The sequence below is a fragment of the Vombatus ursinus genome, unplaced genomic scaffold (assembly GCF_900497805.2).
Source record: "Vombatus ursinus unplaced genomic scaffold, bare-nosed wombat genome assembly UNPS02014832.1, whole genome shotgun sequence".
Lineage (NCBI taxonomy): Eukaryota > Metazoa > Chordata > Mammalia > Diprotodontia > Vombatidae > Vombatus > Vombatus ursinus.
This window is the reverse complement of record NW_020954610.1, coordinates 9,906,186-9,932,067: the sequence shown is the minus strand read 5'-3', so window position 1 is coordinate 9,932,067 and position 25,882 is coordinate 9,906,186. Positions and strand designations below refer to the sequence as shown.

The 25,882-nt window shown below is 35.3% G+C and overlaps 1 protein-coding gene across 3 annotated transcripts in view; it reads left to right on the top strand.

Moving 5' to 3' along the window:
* Nucleotides 1-25,882, top strand: part of LOC114025634 (vacuolar protein sorting-associated protein 13A-like) — a 282,189-nt gene that overhangs the window by 64,911 nt on the left and 191,396 nt on the right. For all 3 annotated transcript variants that reach the window (XM_027839101.1, XM_027839103.1, XM_027839102.1), the window contains exons 23-26: nucleotides 3,117-3,255; nucleotides 6,722-6,803; nucleotides 11,180-11,331; nucleotides 22,170-22,326. In XM_027839101.1, coding sequence (XP_027694902.1) covers nucleotides 3,117-3,255; nucleotides 6,722-6,803; nucleotides 11,180-11,331; nucleotides 22,170-22,326 — 530 coding nt within the window. The remainder of the gene's footprint in view (nucleotides 1-3,116; nucleotides 3,256-6,721; nucleotides 6,804-11,179; nucleotides 11,332-22,169; nucleotides 22,327-25,882) is intronic.

The following is a 25,882-nucleotide window of genomic DNA, read 5'->3' as shown; positions in this document are numbered from 1 at the left end:
TCTGTAATTTTTTAGTTGCCTTGGTAATACCAACTAGGTGAGGCTGAAATGCTAATTTGAGCGTGATGTTAGGATTCTCAAAGTCAGTGAACCTTTCATTGTATTCTCCAATGTAATAGCTCTATAACAGTTGTGTATTCTGCAAATGATTTGCATATATCATCCTGCTCATCTGTGACCTCTGCTAACTGAGGAGAGTGTTCATCCAAATTTTCATTTTGAAGCAGAAGTATTTTGAAAAAAGATAGCTATTTTTGAAATGCTTGGATTTTTTTTGCCACATATCGTATATAGACTTAGTTTTACTTTGCAAAGAAATTGTCAAGTTGTTTTGATTTGACATATCACAGAGAAATGCAACATTCCTATAGAAATCTTCTTTCAGTAATTCACATTATTGATTCTGTTCTTTATAAAATTTAACCATCTATTCTCGCAGAGATAAAATTTTGGCTAACACCTGTCCCTGCAATAGCAAACACACTTTAGAAAGATGTGGCAAATCCACACTGAATACTTCGTCATTCAACTTTAGCATGTTACGAAACTGATGATTCTGTGTTGCATTTGTGAGAGTAGTTAACAATACTTATGACTTGTTGCAAAGTGTCACTTAAAATAATAACTTCAGCACAGAGGTTTTGCTGATGCAAAATGAAAAGAAATGAGGGCATCTGGATCTGTTAATACTTTTTTTATCTGTGCAATAAACCCTTCCTGTCATGGAAGGGTGTGCCATATACACTCACTAAATATACCACATTCAATCCAACTTCATGATATTTATCTTAAAAGTTGTTAAAGATATCTATTCTCCGTTTTCTGTTCACAAGAGTGCCCAAAGTGAGAAACTCTTCATAGCAAAGAAAATCTCCTGTTATGACCCAAATAAAGTATAAAACCTATACCAAGTTAGTAGTATTGGTTGATTCATCCAAAGTCATTGAATAATATATATTTTCCTCTTGAAATACTGCATGAAGTTGGTCTGTTAAGTTGAAGGTAAATTCATGCTGCTGATCAGTTATGGTTCTCCTTGAAAGAGGCAGTTGTTTGTACTTTCAAATGTTATCAGGATCAAGTATCCTACGACTTCCGACAGTGTATTTTTTCCACAATTTCTCCATCACTGAATGGCTTCCCTTTTTTCCTGAGTATATATTTATATATATGTATTCATAAGTTGCTTCAGTGGCATTATTTCCAGGTCTTATTGCTACTTGAAAGATTTGTCTTTGCTTTTGCTTTTCATCTTTCAATTTCTGTAGTACAACCTTTCATGCCTCTCCCTCTGATTGAAAATATTTGTTGTCCTTATGAGTGTTATAATGCTGATGAGCATTGAATTTCTTTAATGTTGATATTGCAGTATCACAAAGCAAGCAAATCATCTTATCTTTAGCAGAAACAAAGTAATATTGCAATTTCCAATCCTCATTTAAAAATAACGTTTTTTTCAGTGTTCTGTTGGTCTTCTTTGACATGATGGACTGTTAGAATTAAAATATACTGTTAAACTATACAACTATTCACAAATTCCATTTCAAATAGAAACACAGTGCATCATTGTCAAAATCTGGTAAAAGACTGTTGTACTCGACCCCCATAAACTCTCATCAGCCAGCCTCATGTGGTAGTGGTGCCAGTCAGGTGGAGGAAGTTATAACTAAATAATGAGTGTAGCAGCTGTCAAGTTAGCTCTTATGCCTTACTGATATTCTAATTGCGCTGGGCAATCTGGGAGGATTATTTCGTTGAAACTTATTTTATTCTTTGGTATTTTAAATATGTTCATTTTTATTTTATTTTAATTTATTTATTTTTGGTGAGGCAATTGGGGTTAAATGACTTGCCCAGAGTCACACAGCTAGTGAGTGTTATGTGTCTGAGGCTGGATTTGAACTCTGGTTCTCCTGACTCCAGGGCGAGTGCTTTATACACTGTGCCACCTAATTGCCCCCAGATACGTTCATTTTAAAAATAAAATAAAAATATAAAAGACAAACAACATATTAATAAAAATAAAAAGATTTGTTCTGTAAAATTTGGATTTAGTCAAAAAGTTGCACTTGAGGACCTAAGGGGCCACATGTGGCCTTAAAGCTGCAGGTTCCTCACCCCTGTAATAACCCTTATTCATGTAGGACTCGAATCAAGTCTGAATTTGGATTTCTCACCTATTATATACTTCAGAATTGACAACTAGCATCCGTTATTTCTTTGATACTATCTACTGTTTCATCATTAATATCATTATTATCATCATATCACTGCTATTATCATCATTATTGCCAGTAGTGCTATCATACTATCAACACATTAAAAGTCTGATTATTATTATCTAATAACTAGCATTTAATTGTCCTTTTATGACCAGTCTTGTTCCAATAAGGCTGAAGTTTTTTGTCTTCCCTGTCAATGTAACTTTTTCACTGATCATCTCCAATAGTCTCTTTCTTCCCCATTCACCCTAAGCAGTATTTGGATGTCCACTTTCTTTCTTCATCTTTGATGACTTGAATTTTAGACAGCAGAAATATTGACCTCTGAGTCTTTTCAATTGTTTGCCTAGAGGGTAATAGTATGCTAATTTTACTTCAGGCATGGAGGGGAGAGACCCAGTCCTAGAAGGAAAGAGGTAGATGAGAATAGATTTTGGATCCTTAGCTCCTGGGAATCTTGGTCTGTAGTGATGCAGTGAAGAAAGAGCTTAGACTTGAAAGAATGAGGGGAAAGCTCAGGTATCGTACTTTCATTTTTGACTCAGCTTTGCCATTTCTCACCCTCAAGGCCCCAAGTGCCTTAAAATAGTTAAGCTATTTATCTTTAGTCCTTTTGTAATTTGAAGGACAAAGAAAAAACTCTCCTCTTCAAAAAACCCTCTTTTGCTACTAACTGAAATGATTAAAATGAGAGACAAGCCTTTCATTCCATAATTGGAGAGAAAAGGTTTAAAAATGAAAGGGAAATCTGGGAGAATTAGCACTCAGGGAATAACTGTGTATATGTATGTGACTGATTTCAAGGAAAAAGATGAAAAATACAATTTTCTCTTAGTTAAGTCTTAATTAACTTAAATTTTTTGTTTTTAATGATTTCTCATCTTTTTGGAATAGATTCAAAGTTTTTGGACATCTCCCTCTACTTTCTTTGCAAGTTTCAGATCAAAAATTAAGAGAGATTTTGGAATTAGTTAAAAGCATTCCAAGGCTACAAAGTGGAACTGATGTATCTGCTCCTGCAAGAGCTTCTGTGGTAAAGTATTGTTTTAAATTATTAAAGAAATATTACAATGGATATTTGAAACTTCAAGAAAATTCTCTTACAACAAAATAATTTTACAAAATCTCAGAATTTTAGAATTGGAAGGGACCTCAACATCCATCTACTTTACTTCATGTCCACAAAGGAATCTCTACTGCAGCGTGTGGTCATTATGTTTTTGCTTGAAAATCTTCACTTAGGGGTATCTGTCTCCCAAGGCAGTTCATTACATTTCTGGATAGCTCTGTTTGTTGGAAAATGTCTTATTCTACAACACCTCAAACCCCTTTTTTCGGCTTCCTCCCTAATGCTCCTAATTCTATATTGTCAACCCTTTTTGATGTATGCAAAGTTCAAAAGACATAATTTCTGGATAATTAATAATCTATTAATTATGGTTAGCAAATAATTAACGAAATGATGGTCATTGACTTTTGTAAACCAAAGACAAACTTTGGGGGCCTTCTGAGAGTTTAAATGTCATTGGAAGAATGGATGTCCTGACAGCTGGAAGTGAACTCTGATTGGTTAACAATTAATGAGAGAATGAATATTATAATGAGAAGTGAACTAAAAGTCTTAAGCTCTTCCTGCTGAGAACATGGCCTGACTGTGAAACTCGGCTGCCTCCAACAATCTGGACAAAAGAATCCATCTTTACCCAGACTTCTCTGGCTGGTTGTCCACTTCATAAACTGGATTACCCTAAATTCTAATAGAAGGTCCCATGGGCAGGGGCTTATTTCCTTAGGGCAAGATTTCTGTTTGAAATGTACTTACCCCAAGGATTTGGGCAGTCTCATTTATCAGCAGTGTCTTTCAGAAACTGGCTGAATAACCTACAGGGATTCATTCTGAAAGGGAAAACCTTACTCCTAATTAATAATTGATTATTAATATATGAAAAAAATAATCATTTCTTTCATTTTCACAAACCCAAACCATCTCACTCCTGTTCTCTTGCCCCCTTCCAGGAACAAATGGAACAAGTCTAATCCATCTACCACATAATAGTCCTTCAAATAGTAGAAGATAGCTATATGTCTCCCGAGTCTTCTCTTTTTCAAGCTAAATATTCCTTCAACAAATCTCCTTGTGGCATGGACTAAATGCTCTTCACTATCCTGATTACTCTACTTTGAATATTTATCAGTGTCTTTCCTTAACTGTGGTGCCCAGAATTGAATGGGATATTCTAGATGTAGTCTGACCAAGGCATAATGGTGTGGGGCTACCCTCTTATTCCTTGAATATTCCTGCAATATTATGCCTTTCTTGATTTAGCCCAAGTTAGTAAGTTAATTTTTTGGCTGCTTTAATACATTATTCTTCTATACTGAGCTTGTAGTACATTAAAACACTGAGATCTTTTTCAGATAAACTGCTATGTAAACCAGACACCCTCATCTTGTACCTGTGAGGTCATTTTCTTGAACCCAAGGATAAGGTTTTACATTTATCCCTATTTAAACTTCATGTGTATTAGATTTAACCCAATGTTCTTGTCTTTCAAAATGTTTTTAGATTCTGTTATTTATTATTTTAGTTATCTTTCCATACTCTGTGTCATCTATAAATTCATTAAGTATGCATATCATTGATAAAAATATTAAAGAGTACAGACTAAACACAGTTCTCTGTGACACTTCACTGGAGACCTCCTTCCCAATTGACGTAGAAACATGAACTGCTACTTTTCGAATACTCTTTTCTTTAATTATCTTTTTTTTTTAATCAACAACTTCAGCTCATTCAGAACTTTAACATACCTGGCATTGTCTTATAGTAATATTCGTTCATCTGTTTTACTTGTCCCTTGCTTCTATTTTCTGTCTTATCTTTTGAGAAATGTAAGTTGATTGGTGAGTCCTCTGAACACGTTTAAAATGGACACACTCAGGTGACTTTTTTAAAAAAAAATGCTCTAATCATTCCTTAAGGGCAGCTAGGTGGTACAGTAGATAGAGCACTGAGCTTGGAATTAGGAAAACTCACCTTCATGAATTCCAATATGGCCTCAGAACACATACTAGCTATGTGACCCTGAGCAAATCACTTAGTCCTGTTTATCTCAGTTCCTTATCTATAAAATGAGCCGGAGAAGGAAAGGGCAAATCACTCTAGCATCTCTGCCAAGAAAACCCCACACGGGGCCACGAAGAGTTGGACATGACTGAAATGACTCAGCAACAACGACAACAACAGAATCAGTACTTACCTTGGAGATCTGCCTGGTTCTGTGTAGAACTACGGAAAATTTTTTTGATAGTAGTACATGAAAGATGTAGATTCATTATGAAGAAAATTCTCTTAAGCTGTTATTGATGTTGGTTTTTTTCTGCACATTGTTTTTATATAGCCCCATACCCTTTCAAATTAATTTGAATGAAATAGCAAAGTCAAGTCCTTTTAATTTGAACTCCTCTAATTCAGAATTTGTAAACAGTCAAGAGTTGGTTATTAAACTGTATGAATAAAGAGATAATTTGATAATCAAATTAATAACAAGTTAGAAAGGAAAATAGTTTATTTGAGAAAGTAAACTTTTCAAGTATTTGAAATATCCATTTGGATTCAAACAATGTATTGCCATTATCACCTAATTAAAACTAATTTGGAAAGACCTCAACTTTGGCATTTTTTTATTAGCATATTTTAAAATTTGTTTTGTGTATCATGCTAAAGATCTTAATGTTCCTAAAGAAAGAATGAGTATCAAAATGTTCCAATTAAGATTAAATTTATACTGCTGCTTTTACCTGTGTTTACATATTTGAACCATGTTTTCTTCGTCTACTTTTGGTCTTTTTTGTTACTGCCCTCAGTAAGAAATAATATACTTGAATTACATAATGTATGAATTGTGTAAGATGTGTCCTTATTAACTGATAGGACTCCTGTTGTGCATAATCTGTATATAATTATCACTTATAGACACAGCTTAAGGAAACATATTGAATAAAGATTTGTTCAGTATAGCTTTATGATTGAACGGGGACATAATGTATGCATAGAAGTTATAGAAAAGTGGATTTAGACTATAAAGAAGAACTTTCTATTGATTAGAGTACTCCACATTTGGATGGAATTATCTTATAATTTCTTGGACTCTAGAAGCGTTTAGCAGAAACTGAATAAGCATTCTTATGAATATTGCAAGCCATGTTCGTTAATTGGATAGAAAAACACAACACAGTGAACTCTGAGATCATGTTAATTCTGAAGTTCTAGGAAATGACCATTTTTTAAAAATTAAGTTACAAATGGGCGTCTAATAACTGAATTTGTGATTTGTATTTGAAAATGGAATTTCTTTTAAACTATTTTGTCATTTAATTTTTATTAATTCAGATTGATCTTTTCCCATTTGTTTACATTCATTGTTTCCTTATCAAAATATTTCTGCAACATTTTTATGTGTGTTTTTATAACTGTGTACAACTTCCTGTCTATTCAGGTCCGTGTATCTTCTTTTGGAACACCACAGATTTCACAAAGGCTGCTTCCCCTCTTGGAACTTCAGTCTCTTATTGAAGATGGTAAAGTATTTATTTAAACACTTTGTTAATTATTTATTAATTATTTAAATTTATTATTAATTATTTAAAGAATGTTTTCTTAATAATGAATGTATTATCACAATAAAAATTCAGTGATTGTATTTGAAAGTAAGTTTCTCAGAAGAATTGCACAGCCTGAGAAAATGTGGGCTGCAGTCATCATGTCAGGGAATAACCACATTGTTTAGAATAAGGATATTTAGAAGATCTGTCTAAACTCCTAAAAACTTTTCTCTAGGTGTTAACTTTCTCGGGGTGCCTTTTAGTATATGGGCTGTGTGTTCCTTATTCTAACCATATTAACAGCCTTCTTCCTTTTCTAGTAACTATTTCCTAAATGATATCTTTTACATCACTTGTTGCATAGAAGCTATCACGAATAATATACTGCAGCTTATTTACATCCACCACATTATCTTTATTGACCTTTTAGTTAAATATAATTTTCTTTTTCATAGATTATGAAATTTCATGATTTGCAGCAATATAGCATAATTGGAAGAATATTGATTTTTTAAAATAAGAAATGTTGTGTCAGGGAGCAGTTTGAATTCATTGGAAGTACTGTGTCATTTCCTGAGTGCATTCTGTCTTACTCTCATCTTCTTATTGAATTCTTGGTTCAGTTTATTACCCATTTGCAGTGCTTGTCATATATGTGTTTATGCATGTATGCATCTATATGTTAGTGCCATTGGATATGCATATGCATTTGCAGTGCATGCTTATTTTATCTATATGGGTGTGAGTGGGTGGGTGTGCAATCTATATGGAGTATGTATGTGTGTATGTATGAGGCAGCTGGATGGTGAATGCCATTAAATTAGTCAAATGTCTGTCATATGTTAAATATGTACCTAAGAAAGCGTGTGTGTGTGTGTGTGTGTGTCTCATGCACATGAGGACAGGGATTTTTGCAAATCAACAAACAGAACACATTAAACACATCTTGGTATTTTCTACATCATGATATTATTGGGTCCCAACCTGTGGATTAGGAACTCAATGGGGTTTACAGAATTATTACAAGTTATACCATTCAAATATTTTCTCAGTTATGTATGTGCTTATTAAAGGTTAAACTACACTAAAACCTTTGGGACATCTATTTACACACACACACACACACACACACACTCATTTAAAGGCAGTGACATTCTACTTTATTCCATAATCTGGACAGTAAGTATTTTTCATTTATTTTTTTCCTGTGGGGATTATTGGGCTAATCTCAAGTAGTCAGGGACCTCAGTGAAAAGGTTCTTACAGTTAACATGTTATCTGTGAACAGGATTATCAGGAGGACCTCTGCCTTTTGGACTCTGAGAAGCATCCTCTGTGATACCACCCATAAATGCAACACTTCCATGTTCATGAACTCTAAAATCCCCTTATTTTATCAAAATTTATTGTCATTCTGTTTCCTCATCTGTCTTGCAACCCCAAATTCTCTTCTTTGTCCATTCTGTGACCTTCATTCAATTGATATATCAGCTCTTTCCCAGGTTATCACCCCGTCTGTGTAATCCTTTCTTCCTCATCTTGGCCACTTGATGAACCATTTGAACTGCACTGTCTTCGCCATCTGCTGCCTTCACTTCCACACGCGTGCTGCTGAACAGAGCTGGAGAAAATCTCAAAACCATGCTGCCTGAGTCCACTACAGATTTATGTTGCATAACCTCAACTGGGTCCCCATTGCAGCAAGGCAGTGCTTTTATGCCTCCTTAATAAATTCACTCCCTGCTTATCACAGCAGCCCTTCCAAACCTTTTCATCCCTCTTCAAATGTCTCGTGGCCCCTCTTCACTTCAGCTTCTCAACTCAGAACTTTGCTTCATAGTTTACCTTTAAAAAAAAAAAAAAGAAAAGAAAGGAAAATTGGGGTCATTTGCTGAGAGCTCCCTCTTTTCTTCACCTTCTTATCTCCCATCACCCGGAGGCTTTCAGCTATTTTCTGCTCTTTCATACTTGTCTTATATAATGAGGTAGCCCTTCTCTTTGCCAAGGGAAACCCCTCTTAAGGAAACACATTGCCTATTTGTGCACACAAATACATGCACAAGCAATCCCATTCTATTCCATTTTCTCCAGCAGATTATCCTCTCCAGCATCTCCACTCTCATTCAGTCTCTCCTTGTCTACTAGCTGCTTCATTACTGCCTACAAACATTCCCTTGTTTCCCCTGGCCCTTTAAAAAAACCTTCTCTTGATCTATCCATTCCCCTCAGCTTTTGCCTCATATCTCTTCTTGCTTCTGTGGGTAAACTCCTTGAGTGTTGCTCCCATCTGTAGTAGGTGCCTCCGCTTCTTTTCCTTTTACTTCTTAACTCTGCAATCTGCTTTCCGACCTAATCATTTGACCGTAACTACACTTTCCAAAGTTATTAATGATCCTTTAATTTCCAAAATTAATGGCCTCCGCTGCTTTTGATGGTAGGTATTTTCTTTCTTCTAGGTTTTTGTGATACCACTCTCTTCTGTTTTTCTTCCTGTCTGAATGCTTCTCATCCTTTGTTGATTTTTTGTTCAGGTTACACCTGCTGACCATGGGTGTCTCACTAGCTCAGTCCTTTTCCCTTGGTAGTATTTCATTTCACTTGGTGATTGCATCAGCTCCTATGGTTTCAGTTATTTTATGCTGACAATTCTCAGTTTTACTTATCTAATCTTAACCTTTGTGCTGACTTCTAAACACATCTTCAACTGCCTGTTTTATATCTCAACCTGGATGTCTGGTAGACATCTTAAACTCAATGTGTGAAAAACATGAACTTATCTTAAGCTCTCCCCTTCCTAACTTTCCTTATTATTTTGAGAGCGCTATTATCTTCTCAGGCCCACAATCTTAGTTATTATTCTCAACTCTTCACTCTTTCTTATCCCTCATATCCAATTTGTTGCCAAGTTCTATTGATTTTAACTTTGTACTGTCTCTCACATTTACCACCTTTTATCCTCTGACACTGCTATCACCTTGATTCAGGCCATGATCACCTCATGGCTGGAATAACACAGTGCCTTCTACTTGGTCTCCCTGCTCCAAGTTTCTCTCCACCTCAGTCCTTTCTTCATTCATCTGTCAAAGTGACATTCTTAAAGGACAGGTCTGACCATGTCAGTTACCTACTCAGAAAACTCTAGTGGCTCTCCATCACCTTCAGGATCAGACAGAAACAGAGGCAGACAGACAGATAGACAGACAGACACACACCTTATACCTCTTCATTTACTTTGTGATACAGTAACATTGACCTTCTTCTTGTTCCTCAAACAAGATGCCCTGACCCCCAAATTTGAGCATTTTTACTGGCTGTCCTCCATGTCTCTCCCTTCTCATCTCTGCTTCCTAGTTTTCCTGATTTCCTTCCAGTCCAAGCTAAAATCCCACCTTCCACAGGATGTCTCACCTAATTCTAGTGCTTTCCCTCCATTGATTATTTCCAATTTATTCTCTGTATATCTTGTTTGTGCATAATTATTAACATGTCTCCTCCGTTAAACTATGTGATCTCTCTGAGAGCAGGGAGTCTTTCATCATTCTTTGTATCTCTAGTGCTTAGGACAGTAAGTGCTTAATGAATATTTATTGACTAACTGATATTGTAACATTTATTCTTTTCTATTGCACTGTCATTTCTCTAACTGTTTTTATCTTTGCTTATGGACATCTTTTTTAAAAGCATGTTAAAGAATTCTCAGGAAAAAAAATTAGCATTATCTTAGTATATTCCTTAACATTGAGATCTTTACTTCAGTCTGTGAGCCAGAGGCTAAGTTTGAGTAAACATCATTAGTACATATATGACCTTGGGTGCAATATACTTAACCTCATTTTATCTATAAAAGGAGTTTTTTGGGATAATGACTTCTGACATCTATCCCAACTCTCTGTAATACTGTGGTCAAATGATAATATTTTCAGGTTTACTTGAGGGTACCAAAAATGCCACATATTTCTGAGGAACTGTACTGGTGGTATTGCTCTAAAGGCCAAATGACTTAGACATGAGTGAACTTGTTAAGCTTGCTTGGGTATATTTTGATATGCAACACATTTCTAAGTAACTTTTTAACAGTGGATTGTGAGATAATATTTTGGAAAAGTTGTATTGCTTAAATTGAGACTTTCATGTGTTTATTATTTATATATATTTTGTATTCATTCCAGAAGGTTGTTTGAGAGGGAATTTTAAGATCCTTTAAATGCATAATTATTTTAATTCTTTAACTTATTCATTGTCCCAGTATTTAAAAGTTTATTCACAGATTATAAATATTATTACAATGAAATCAATTTATTCTTTTTTATTAATTATTATTTTAATTTTAATAAATTATTAATTTATTTTAGAATCAGAAGAGGAATTTTTTGATGCTCCTTGTAGTCCACTAGAAGAAACTCCTCCAGTGCCAATTACTGTTTGTAATGTTCGACAAAGAAAGGCTCAGAGACAAGAGCTTACAAACTTGATTGATTTTACAGTGAAATTTGAGATACCTGAGGTATGTATCATGGTAAAATTGAATAGATATTTAAGAAATTTAATTATAATAATTTTTATTTGTGTAACTTACTACTTTAGCTGTGCCAGTGGAAACTGTTGTTTTCATCCAACTTCAGCTAAAATCTAAAATGCATTTTTTGTTATCTGTGCCTAAATTTTTTTCTTGACTTGTTTCTTGATTTAGGGAAGAAATCTTAAATAAATTTTCTAGATGAATGTCCTGAAGCTGTTCACTTGATATCAATTGTTTCAAACCCTGATGTAATTATATCAGCTTACTTAGAATCGTCTTACACAGTAACAGCCATTTTGGGATAGTTGTCTTGACTAAGTTTTGACTATAGGAACTTCTCTTCCTTCCTTGTTATTCTCACTTGGAATCATCCTTTCTTCTCCTCTTTCCACTTTTTTCTCTCCTTCCTTTCCATCCCCATCCTCCAAGGCTTGATACTATATGAGTTGATTTAATCTGTCGTTTTCTGCTTCTTCCTTTGAACCTTATTGTTGGATCTTATCCATCATAGAGAATGAGGTGGCAGAGTTGGGGTTGGGGTCTGAATTTAAAAAACTGTTAAGTTTTCTGCTCTTTCCTTCCCTTCCTTCAGTATTCCCCACCTAATCTTTTATTCATCCTCTAGTCTCTGGCTTAATTCCTGTGATGAAGGTCATAGACTGCCCACATCTGATTTTTTTTCCTGAAAAATAGATAAATTTAAAAACATATTAGTCCTTATTGTAAAATTTTCCAGCTGGGTCTACATAAAAAAGAGAAGAGTCGAGAAGAGAGCCTTGAAAATAGCCTCGTAATTGGTCTCCCTGTTTCAAATCTCCCCTTACTACAGTCTGTCCTCAACATTGCTGCCCATTTGATTTCCCCTAAATAGAGACCATGTCATGCCCCTTCCCCTGCTTCAACTCTAGTGGCTCTCTATGCCTTTTGGTATAATATAGATCCTCTTCTATTGGCCTGTAAAGCCCTTAGCAACTTGCTCCCAACCTGTCTTTCTTGCCTCATTGTATATTGTTCCTGCCCAGTACAGTCCATCCAAACGGTCCTTCTCTATATATTATATTTATCTGTATACGTTTACTGTCACTCAGATAGAATGTAAACTCCTTGAAATTGGTATTTAAATTTCTTTTAGCACCCAGCACAGTGCCTGGTACATAGTAGGTACATAATGAATGCTTATTAGTTAATTGCTCAAAAAATCCTTAAAAAGTAGGGTCACGAGAAAACCAAATGAAAATTAAGAAGCATCCCTGAAGGATTCTGTTATCAGGATTTCCAATTTCTAGAATTCTCTAAACAACCTCTTCCATCCCTCATTTCCTGGAGCCTTTATCCCTGACTCAGTCCCCATTCTTTTCATCTAGGTGTGTTACTATGCATTCTCTTCTGGAAACCCTTTCCTGGTCTTGGAACTACTGCTGGTGGCTTGAAGTTATGAGGGCGAGTCCTTACTTCCACTGCCTGTCAGATGGAAACTATAGGGCAAAGTCTTGTTCACATTTAAGGGTGGGTTGAAATCTCTTCCTAAGAATTGGACTTGGAAAACTATTTAATCATAGAAATATTCTTCCCTGTGTTAGCTTCTGGAGGGCAGGGACTGTCTTTTGCCTTTCTTTGTGTCCGCAGCACTTACCACAGTGCCTGGTACATAGTAGCCATTTAATAAAAGTTTATTGACTTCATCTATTAGTGAAGAATTTGGAAATTTGGATTGTTTCTAACCATCATTATTAATGGCACTGTTTCTATGGGGGAAATCCATGCCAAATTCCAAATGGTTGGCTTGTGTATGAACTTTTGGAAGTTGTTAATAAATTGGATACAGCAAGGGCCATAGATATGTGACATCTACAGAAGATGAAAGTGAGCAGGTAATGGAGGATAACTACAGAAAGCATAGTCCTTCAAGAATAGTGTTAGGAAACTGAAATACTATGAAAAATTTTGCTCCTAGAGAAGTGAACACACCTTTCTAGAGATAGTTAGGTGGTAGGTTGAATAGAGTGCTGGATCTAGAATCTAAAAGACCTGAGTTCCCATTTGGCCTAGACAGTGGCTTAAACTTTGTCTGCCTTAATTTCCTTAATTGCAAAATGGGGACAATAAAAGTGGGGATAATAAAAGCACCTACCTTCCAGGATTATTGTGAGAATCAAAGGAGAAAATATTTGTAAAGTGCTTAGCACAGTGCCTCCCACATAGTAGGTGATTAATAAATGTTTTATTCCTTCCTTCCTTCTCTCAAAAAGACTGGGGATATAGACATGAAATAAATTTTGTACTGTGAGACGTGTTTGCTATGTCATTTTGCAAAATTTAAAGGTTTTCCTTTGTTACAAAGAAGAGCTCCCTGTGGAGGGGAAGAGAGATACAAGGAAAGGTTTAAACTGTCAAGAACTAAGTTACAACATTTAGGAAAAAAAAATGTTGAGAGTCCTAAGTTTCAGGAGATGAGCTTGCCAAGGGAAGCTAACTACAATGAAAAAATGCTTTTGTTTATTTACTTTAAAACTGAACTAAAAGACAGCAGAATTTGTATCAGGAGCTATGACCAGTATTGATTCCTAGTGACTAATACTGGGAAATACTTCATCTTTGTAGAGAGGTGGTAGACCATGAATATAAGATATTACATACTGTTGATTGCCATGATAACCTTTTTTAATTTTTTAAATAAGGGAGATTGATGAAGGAATATTGATAAATGACTGTGGTGAAATGTACATGAGCAAAACATTACAAAAAAGTGAAAATCTCCCCCTTTAAAAGGGAGAGGGGAAATTAATTGGGTAAAGTGTTGCATAGCTAGGCTATTTTTCCAGTTTTCAGAAAAAAATAAGAGAAATGAATCTTCTTGGAGCCCAGTGATCTTGATTTTGATTTCTGTGAAAATTATAGGATAAATTAGAAAAAGAAGTGATCATCACACATAGTGAGTTGCCAGGGATTCATTAAAAACAGGTTATTGCAGATTAACTTCATTTCGTTTTTAAAATAAATTTTATTGATTTTTTTTTTTTACATCACTAGAATCTTTCCCAGTATCTTTTCTCTTCCCTTTTCCTAAAGAGCCATCCCATATGACAAATAATATTTTAATGAAAAAAAAATAGGAATTGGAGACCAAAAATCTATAAAACTGATCAATACGTTGAAAAATATGAAAATATATGCAGTATCCCACACCCATAGACCTCTCACTTTTAAAAAAAATTGTTTTTTTCTTAATTACATATAAAAACAATTTTTAACATTTGTTTTTTAAAATTTTGAGTTCCAAATTCCCTACTTTGCACCCCCATTAAGAAGACAAGGAATTTGATATAGGTTGTACATGTGTAGTCATACAGAACATTTCCGTAGTAGTCGTGTTGTGAAAGAAAATTGATTCCCACCCACCCCCCCTAAGTTCCCCCCGAAAAAAAGACTAAAGAAAAATAAAATAAAAAGGTATGCTTCAATGTGCATTCAGACTCTATCAGTTCTTTCTCAGGAGATGGATAGTATTTTTCATTCTTTGGAATTGTCTTGGATCATTGTATTGCTGAGAATAACCAAGTCATTCGTAGTTGTACAGTACTACTATTACTGTATAGTGTTCTCCTGGTTCTGCTCACTTCACTTTGCTTCAGTTCATGTAAGTCTTTCCAGGTTTTTCTGAGAGTATCCTGCTTATCATTTCTTATAGCTTAATAGTATTCCATCACAGTCATATACCAATATATGTACAGCCATTTCCCAGTTGATGGGCATTTGCTCAATTTCCAGTTCTTCGCCACCACTATAAATATTTTTTGTACATATAGAGCCTTTTCCTTTTTGTTTTTTATCTCTTTGGAATACAGACTTAGTAGTGGTATACTGGAACTAAGGGTATGCATGATTTTATAGTTCTTTGGACATAGTTCCAAATTGCTCTCCAGAATGGTTGAATTAATTCACAATTCCACCAACAGTGCATTAGTGTCTTAGTTTTCACACGTCCTGTCCAGCATTTGTCATTTTCTTTTTCTGTCATATTAGCCAATCTGATAAGTGTGGGGTGGTAGTTCAGAGTTGTTTTAATTTAAAATAGTGATTTAGAGTGTTTTTCCATTTGATTGTAGATAGCTTTGATTTCTTCTTATAAGTGTAGGGTGGTAGTTCAGAGTTGTTTTAATTTACAGTTCTCTAATCAGTAGTGATTTAGAGTGTTTTTCCATTTGATTGTAGATAGCTTTGAAAACTGCCTGTTCATATTCTTTGACCACTTATCAATTAGTGAATGACTTGAATTCTTATAAATTTGACTTGGTTCTCTGGATAGTTGAGAAATGAGGCCTTTCTCAGAGAAACATGCTGTAATTTTTTTTTCGTATTTATGATTACTGTGTGTTTCCCTCCATCCTAGTTTTCCCCTTGTTTATCCTATTCTTTCTTCTTTCAGTCTGTCCATCTTCAAAAGTATTTTGCTTCTGACTACTGCTTTCTCCTAATCATCCCTCCCTTCTGTCAAGCTCTGGACTGCCTCCGCCTCCCACCCCATCTTCTTCCCCTCCTACTTTTCTGTAGGATAAGATAGATTTCTATACCCAACTGAGTGTGTATTCTTCCCCTCTTTGGGCAAATTCTGATGACAATAAAGTTCAAGCACTCTCTTCCACTTCTTTCATCCTCCCCTTCACTGTAAAAGCTCTTTCATGCCTTTTTTATATGAGGTAATTTACTCTATTATACTTCTCACTTTTCCTTTCTGCCATTGAATTCTTCTTTCTCACCCATTAATTTTATTTTTTTAGATAATTATCTTATTCAACTCCCACTCATGCCCTCTATGTATACTCCTTCTAATTGCCCTAATAATGAGAAAGTTTTCTTAGGAGTTATAAGTATCATTTTTCTTCTGTAGGAAAGTAAACAGTTTAACCTTATTGAATCCCTTATGAATTCTCTTTCATGTTTACCTTTTTAGGCTTCTCTTGAGTCTTATATTTGAAAGTCATATTTTCTGTTAAGCTCTGGTCTTTTGATCAGGAATACTTGAAAGTTCTCTATTTCATTAAATGTCTATTTTTCTTGGTTGTAATCCTTGCTCCTTTGCCATACAGAATATCATGTTCCAAGCCCTCTGATCTTTTAATGTAGAAGCTGCTACATCTTGTGTTATTGTGACTGTGGCTCCACAATATTTAAATTGTTTCTTTCTGGTTGCTTGTAATATTCTCTCCTTGACCTGGGAGCTCTGGAATTTGGCTTTAAGATAATTTATTGAAATTTGTTGTCTGGGTGGTTCTTTTTTTTTTTTTTTTTAATCTTGGCTTTCAGGTAGTCCAGATATTCTTAAATCATCTCTCCTTGATCTATTATCTAGATCATTTGTGTTTCCAGTGAGATAGTTGACGTTTTCTTCTGTTTTTTGTTCATTTGATTTTATTTGATTGATTATTGATGTCTCATGGAGTCATTAGCATCCACTTGCCCAATCCTAATTTTTCAGAATCATTTTCCTTCAGTGAGCCTCCTTTTCCACTTGGCCAATTTTACTTTTTAAGGAATTCTTTTCTTCAGTGAATTTTTATACATCTTTTTCTGTTTGGCCAATTCTGCTTTTTAAGGAGTTACTCTCCTTAGTGAATTTTTGTATTTCTTTTTCCATTTGTTCAATTCTACTTTTTAAGATTTTTTTTTTATTGAATGTTTGTGCCTCTTTTATCATTTGGTCTATTCTGTTTTTCAAGGTCTTATTTTCTTCAGTATTTTTCTGTGCCTCCTTCACCAAGCTCTTGACTCTTTTTTTATGATTTTCTTGCATCACTCTCATTTCTTTTCTCATTTTTTTCTTTACCTTTCTTATTGGATTTTCAAAATTCTTTTTGAGCTCTTCCAGAAATTCTTTTGGAGCCTAACAAAAATTCACATTTTTCTTTTAGTCTTTGAATGTAGCAGTTTTGACTTTGTTGTTGTCTTCTGAGTTTGTGTTTTCATCTTCTCTGGCACTATAATAATTTTTTATGGTCCAGTTCTTTTTTGTTTTTTGCTCATTTTCTCAGTCTGTCTCTTGACTATTCATGTTAAAGTTAGGCTCTGCTTCCGGGGTGGAGGGGGGCACTGTCCCAAGCTTCAGGTTTTTTATGCAGCTGTTTTTAGAGCTAGTTCTGGGAGTCTGTAAGTTTTTGGTTCTTCCAAGATGGTATGATTTAAGGAGAGGTGTGTTTACTACTCTACTGGATTGTGATCTGGTCTGTGAGCTACCACATGTGCTCCTTTCTGTCCTGGAACTGTGACCAGGGTTCTCACTTCCCTGGGGTTTACAAACTTTGATATGCTAGTGATTGTGTTCCTCTTTGCCCTGGGACTACAATCCAGGACTGTTAACCAGATTTGAGAATGGGCAATACAACAAAGTCCTGAACCCAGTGCCAGTAAAGGGACTTCAGTTATCTCCTTCATTGTCTAACTTCCTTATTGTCTGTGGGCTGAGAGCACCAGAAGCCTCTGCTGCTGTCACTGATTCAGTTACCCCAAAGGCTCCTGCTGGTTTGCTGGGGCAGAACCTGTGCTGGCTGCATTAGTACTGAACTGTCTTCCACTCTCACCCTAATGTGACCGACATTTCCTGTTGACCTTCTAAATTGTTTTGGGCTGGAAAATTGTTTCACCTTGTCCTTTTGTGGATTCTGCCACTTTTTTGTTTTGAGGTGTTATTTAAAGGTGTTTGGAGGGGGATTTGGGAGGGCTTAGGTAAGTCCCTGCTTTTTCAACACCGTCTTGGCTTCACCCCCAAACATCTCACTTTTGCAGAGGAGTGAGGTGGGGGTATCTTCTCGTATTTGTTCTTTGGTGCTATACTTTTGTTTGTAGTTTTGAAACATTCAGTTTTAATTATATTGTGATTCTTTCCACTTGCATTGTTATGGTCATTGGGTATTTTCTTGGCTGTGCTTATTTCACTCTGAATCAGGTTATATAAATCTTTCTGTATTTCTCTATAGTAATATTTATTATCTCTGACACACAGTAATATTGTGTTATATTTGTGTGGTACAGTTTATTTTGCCATTCTTCATTTGATGAGCATATACTTTTCTTTCAATTCTTTGCAATTATAAAAAGTTCTGCTAACAATATTTTGGTATGTATAAACACTTTCTTCTTATCAGTGATTTCCTTATAAGCCTAGTAGTGTGGAATCTCTAAGTCAATGGGTATGACATTTTTTTCTTTTTCTTTTTGGCTAGGCAATGGGGTTAAGTGACTTGCCCAGGGTCGCACAGCTAGTAAGTGTTATGTGTCTGAGGTCAGATTTGAACTCAGGTCCTCCTTAATCCAGAGCCGGTACTCTGTCCACTGCGCCTCATAGTTTCCCCCGTTATGACATTTTTATCACTTTATTTGTATCATTCCAATTTTATTTCCAAAATGGTCGTGTGATTCGTAGCTCTGTTAATAATGCACTCATATACTTGTCTTCTCAAAACTCCTCCAGTACTGACAGTCTCATCTTTTATTTTCTTTGCCAGTTAATTTACTGAGTATGAAATGAAACTTCTGAGTTATGTCAATTTGCATTTCTCTTATTATGAGTGATTTGGAGTATTCTTTCATATAGTTGATAGTAGTTTGCAACTTTTCTGAGAACTGTTTGTTCACAGCCTTTGACCACTCATCTATAAACTTTATACACACACACACACACACACACACACGTGCGCGCACATACACACATATTCTGGTTTTCTATATGTTTTGTATGCTAAACTGTTATCTGAAGAATCTACACCCAAAAACTTGTTAATGAAAATCTATGTCCAAATCCTTATATGTGGTTGGAGGAATAGTTCACAGGACTTATTCATGAGCAAATATAATTTGTTTAGACATTACAGAAGGATAGTATATTATCCCCAGATTTAAAAAGGTGGAAGAGAACAGAATGGATTATGTTTGAGATATTGCAGCAACCCTAGCTTTTTCCTGAATTGAAAACATATTTGTTAAACATCAATATTCTGGTCTCAGTATATGTCTTGAAAACATAGAATTCTACAATAACTAAAGAATCAAAATTATGAGTCACCAACCAATCAATCACCCAACATTGATTTAGTACTTACTGTATGCTAGGTACTATGCTAAGTTCTGGGGTTACAAAGAAAGGCAAAAACAGTTTCTGCTCTCAGAGAGAGCAGAGAGAGAGAGAGTTTCTGCTTCTGTTCTAATGGGGGAGACAATTACCAACTATGTCCAATTAAGATATCTACAGGGTAAATTGGAGGTAATCTCAGAGGGAGGGCTGTAGCATTGATAAAACACTAAAAAAGTCTCCTTGGAGAATATAAGATTTTTGATTAGACTTGAAGGAAACTGGGAAAGTCATGAGGTGGAGATGAGGAGGGAGAGAGTTCCAAGGAATTGGGTGTACCTCTATGCAAAGGCACTGAAACAGAGAATGGAATATCATATGCTGAGACTAGCAAGTAGACAGAGCATAGAGGCTATGGAGGGGAGAAAAATGTAAGAAGACTGGAAAGATAGGAAGGGTTGCACCTTGTAAAGAGTTTTAAATGTTAAATAAGAGATTTTATATTTGATTCTGGGTGTAATAGGGAGTCATTGAATTTGAGTAGGAAGGTGATATGGTCAGAACCGTACTTTAGGAGGATCATTTTAGCAGCTAAGTAGAGGATAAACTGCAGTGATGGAGAATTGAAGCAGAGAGATCCACTGGTGTGGTAATGAAAGAATCCACTAGGGTAAGATGCTAAGAGCCAACACCAGGGTGACTGCTATGTCAGAGAAGAGAAGGGGAGGTGTATACGAGATGCAACAATGCTTGGCAACAGATTAGATTTAGGGATTGAATTAAAGTGAGCAGTTGACAATGACACTACATTGTAACCCTGGGAGAACTTAGGAAAAGGAGAGGATTTGGAGAGCAAAATAATGAGTTCCTTTTTTGACATACTGATTTAAGATGTCTAGGGAATACATAACCAATTTAAAATATCTGGTAGGTAGTTGGAGATGTGAGACTGAATGTCAGGAGAGCATAACTTAGATAAATACTAGGCTAAATAAATAGATCTGAGAATCATCATATAAGAAGGAGAGAAAAAGGACCAAGATAGAGCCTTGGGGGATACTCATAGTTAGTGGGCACAAGCTAGATGAAGATCCAGTAAAGGAGACTTAAACTATTCAGATTAGACAAAACAGAAAAAAAGCAATAATTCGTAAGGCCATAAAACATCCTAAATAGATATATAATCTTAACATTAAAAAAAAAATTAAAAGTAGCACGTCATATCTATATATTTAACAGTTGGTTCTCTGAGCCAGCTAGGTGGTACAATGGATAGAATGCTGGCTCTGAAGTCAGGAAGATTTGAGTTCAGATCCTGTCTCAGACACTTAATTAGCTAGGTGACCCCAGGCAAGTCACTTAACTTCTGTTTGCCTCAGTTTCCTCAACTGTAAAATGGTGGTAATGATGTTATCTATCTCATAGGGTTGTTGTGAGGATCAAGATAATATTTGGAAAGCACTTAGGACAGGCTTGGCACATATTAAGTTCAAATGCTTATTTCCTTTCTTTCTCTCGGATAAAAAAAATCCACTCACAGCACATTTTTAAAATTTTAATTTATTAATATTTTCTCCATCAATTTCTTAAGTCTAGACAATAAAAACAAATTGTTCCCCCATTTGAAACATTTGACGATTTGAGGTAAAAATGCTCACACTGAAAATTTAACAGTGCCCTGACTCTTGGAAGCAGGATCAAGCTGATTCTAGTACACCCTTGCATGCAGTGATTAATCTTTTGCTGTTGGAGTGTGATGAAAAGGATCAGTGGGAGACCAGTTTTTTCCCATATTTTACCTGTCTACTGATTATAACTTAGAGAAATTTATAGTAATTCTGTTTCAGAGTCAGCCTGGAGACTTTCATTAAAAAGAAACCTACTCTTTGGTGATTATTGTGGTGCCCATTGTTACTTTGATTTGTTTTATGATTTGTTATTTTTGTTTGTTTGTTTTTGTTTGTCCAGTTATTTTTCAGTTGTGTCTGACTCTTTTTGAGTCAAGGAGTTAACTTTGGGGTTTTTCTTGGCAGAGATACTGGAGTAGTTTGCCATTTTTTTCTCCAGATGCAGAAACTGAGGCAAACAGGGTTAAGTAACTTCCTCTTGTTTAAATATTACAGAACGCTGTGTCAGAAGGGACCCCCAAACCTAGTCCAATCTGTACTTGAATCGTAATGCCTTTAATAGTGTGCTGGGCAAGTGGTCATCCAGGCCCTACTTGAAGAGTGCTTGTGAGAGAGAGAGCTCCATTACCTTCTGAGACAGCTCAGTCCACTTTTAGATGTATCTCTTAGAAAGTTTTATCTGAGCTAAAATCTGTCTGTCTGCAGCATGCATCCACTTATTGTTCTTATTTATGTCATCTAAGACAAACAGAATAAATCTAAAACTCTCTTCCATTCTTGAGATCCATCTTGGTCACTCTCCTCTCAAGTGTTTTTAAATAGCAGTTATGGAAATAATAATTCTTATATATTTTATGTACATAAAAATATATATATAATTCTTATATATTTTTATCTTTCTTTTTACAGTTCTATAAAGTTGATTGAGAAACCACTTTTAAAAATTGCAGTGCGTATTTGTGTATTTCTTTAGACATAATTAATATTTGCAATAAAAAATGCAATGAACAATGAAGTGACCCTACTGTGACCTTATGTATTTATTTTAAGGAATAGAGCTTATTGCATTATTTCATTATAAATTTTTTTGTTTGATTTTGGTCTCTCTTCTCTCCCTTTTACCTCCCCCACAGGTTTTAATTCAATGTTACCGCCTTATTGAAAATTTGGAGCAACCTATGGTGGAATTAGATATCCTAGGATTAGGCACAGAGATTCAATTAAGAAGATTTGACATGAGAGCAAGTGCTTACCTGAAGGAAATTTGTTTAAAATGTCCAGAGTACCTGGGTATGATTCTCTCTGGTTTGTTTTTTGGGGAAAATAAGTAAAAATAAATTAATTTAATGATTATTATCGGGAAAATTCATAAGCTGCTAAAATTCTAGATTTAGAGATAAAAGGGTCCTTAGAGGCCATCCAGTTCAACCTTTGGAAAGAACACTCACTTTGGAGTCAGGGAACCTACACTGAAAGCCTTGTTCTCTCACTAGTTAGTTATGTGACCATTGACAACGTATTTCTCTGGATTGTATGTGAGTATCTAGAAGGGAATAAATATAAAAGATGATGTGAAGGCAGAATTAACAAGACTTGGCAATGTTTTGGATTGTGAAGAGAAAGTGAAGAGTAAGGTTGACTCCTAAGGTTGTGAATCTATAGAAGACTTCTTGATTTTTTTCATATTTGTTATCTTCAAGTTAAGTTGTTCTTCTGCTTCTGGTTATTTCACTTGTATCACTTAGTTCAAGTCTTCCCATGTTTATTTGGATCTCTTATTTGTTACTTCTTTTAGTAAAATGTTATTCCATTACATTTATATACTACAGCCATTTCTCAATTGATGGGTAGCTATTTTGTTTCCAGTTCTTTACTACAACAAAAAGTACTGCTGTAAGTACTCTTGTACAAATGTGCCCTTAGCCTCCATCCTTGATCTTGGGATATATACCTAGTAATAGTATCTCTGGATCAAAGGGTATGTACATTTTAGTGATTTTGGGGCATAGTTCAAATTAATTCCAGAATGATTGAACATCCAATTCACAGCTCTACTCACTGATATATTAGTATACTGGTCTTCCCACAACCCATCCTACAATTGCTCTGCAATATCTGCCCTTTTACCACTATAGTTTATATCTTTCCTTCACCTTCAATGAGAAGGAGCTGAAGTCAGGCCTCAGCTAATAATAGATGTTTTTGGAAATAGTACTATCTAGAATATAAGGAATCTCAGCTTTGTTTTATGCTTTAGGGAGACTGGGGGAGAAATGCTTTGCCTAGACATAGGCAAATAGGTGGAGACTCAGATAAGTAATTTGAAAGAAATCAATGGCTTTACCAGCTAGTTGTCAACTTTTATCCCACCCTTCCTGTGGCCTGAAACTCATATATACAAAATTAGCCTTTTCCCTGGAACTCTTACTAGAGTAAGATGAGGGATAGTATTGTCTCTTTCTTTTCCACAAGAGCTATCAGACTTCTTGTTCTGCTTTTGTGACTGTCTTTTCCCTTTAAGACTGCCCGTGGTTTTCATTTGAACTTGATTTTACAGTATAGTTATTGGGAGTTGTACTAGGAGTAGAGCATGTAAAATTTGATTTAGAACTTAGACTTTCTAGAGATGATTCTGAATCTCCTATTCTTCTGCAAATGTCTTGGGTAGCATTTGAAAAGGGATTATGTATGCCTTTTACAAACATAATGCTTGCTCTATTATTTTTGGAAGACAGTTTACTGATTGTATAGTAGTCACAAAGCATACAAGGCCTGTTCCTTTTATTTGTAGTAGAACAAATCACAAGAAAGATTCTTGAGTAGTAGAGGGTTAGACACAGGGTACCTAGTACATCAATTTCTTGTTCCTTATATAGCTTGCTGTACCATGCTGCCATTCTTTTCTGCCTCCATCATCTTAGAGTGAATAGATGGGGGGACCTCAAGTGTTGAATTGGGGTTTTCACCAGTACTGATTGGCTGCTATATTCCCTATACATTTCTCTAAGTTACCCTTTTAATCTGATAAGCTTTGGGCAAAAACATTCCTCTTTCTCAAAAGAGTTGAGTCATAGGATCAGAAATTTAGAGCTGATGTGGGAACTCAGAGCCATCTAGTCCAATCTCCTTATTTTCCAGATGAGGAAACAGACCCATGGAGGTACAAATGGACTAATTTGTAGTAAGGTAGTAAGCATCAGAGGTGGAATTTGAACCGAGGTCCTCTGAATCCAGAGCCTTTCCACTATATCATATTGCCTCTGCAGTGTTCTGTTGTGTTATCTCAAACTAAATTTTTAGTAGTCAGCTATGATATGTTACACTACTTTTCAATCCTAGCATCGAAAATTCATCTTCTTTTGTCATGCTCCCACCACTTTTAAAAAGTTATCTGTAGATAGCGTGTTATGTGAATAACAAACTGAAAACAGCATATAGCTAGGCACATAATTGGCACTTAACAGATATTTGTTGATTGGTGAACAAAATCAAGCTTACAGCAAAATTAATTTGATACGTATTTGTCAGTAAATATTTATTAAACACTTATTACTTGTCAAGACATAGTGCTAGTGTCTAAATGGTATCTTTTATTGACATTTTCTTTCCTTTTTTCCTCTAATATATTTTTAGTTTTCAGCATTCAATTCCATAAGATTTTGAGTTCTAAGTTTTTTTCCACCTCCTACTTATTTCTTCCCCGCACTCCAATACGATGTACAATCTGATATAGGCTCTACATATACATTCATGTTAAGCACATTGTCCCATTAGTCATGATGTAAAGAACAATTAGAATTAATGGGAGGAACCATAAGAATGAAGCATTAAAACAAAACAACAAAGGACAAGGAGATCAAATAGTATGCTTCTATCTGCATTCAGACTCCATATTTCCTTCTCTGGGTGTGTATTAGCATTTTCCATCATGAATGTTTTGGAATTGTCTTAGATTCTTGCATTGCTGGGAAGAGTCAAGTCTATCAAAGTCAGTCATCCCATAATGTGGCTGTTACTATGTACAGTGTTCTCCTGGTTCTGCTCATTTCACTCTGCATTAGTTCATGTAAGTTTTTCCAAGTTTTTTTGAAGTCTGGCTGCTCATCGTTTCTTATAGAACAATAATATTCCATTATATTCATGTACCACAACTTGTTCAGACATTACCCGGTTGATGGGCATCCCCTCAATTTCCAATTCTTGGCCACCACAAGAGCTGCTATAAATATTTTTGTACATGTGGGTCATTTTCCCTTTTTTATGATCTATTTGGGATACAGACCTTGGAGTGCTATTGCTGAATCAAAGGGTATGCACATTTTTATAGCCCTTTGGGCATAGTTCCAAATTGCTCTCCAGAATGGTTGGATCAGTTCACAACTCCACCACAATGCTTTAATGTTTCAATTTTCCTACATCTTCTCCAACATTTATCATTTTCCTGTTTTGTCATGTTAGCCAATCTTATAGGTGTGATGTGGTACCTCAGGGTTGTTTTGATTTGCATTTCTCTAATCAATAGTGATTTAGAAAATTTTTTGATATCAGTATAGATAGCTTTAGTTTCCTCCTCAGAACTGCCTGTTCATATCCTTTGATCATTTATCAATTGGGGAATGACTTATATTCTTAGAAATTTGACTCAGTTCTCTATATAGTTTAGAAATGAAGACTTTATCAGAAACATTGGTTGTAAAAATTCTTTCTCAGTTTTCTGCTTCCCTCTGAATCTTGGATGCATTGGCTTTATTTGTGCGAACAGTTTTCAAATTAATATAATCAGAATTGTCCATTTTGTATTTCATAATGTTCCCTATCTTTTGTTTGGGTATAAATTCTTCTCTTC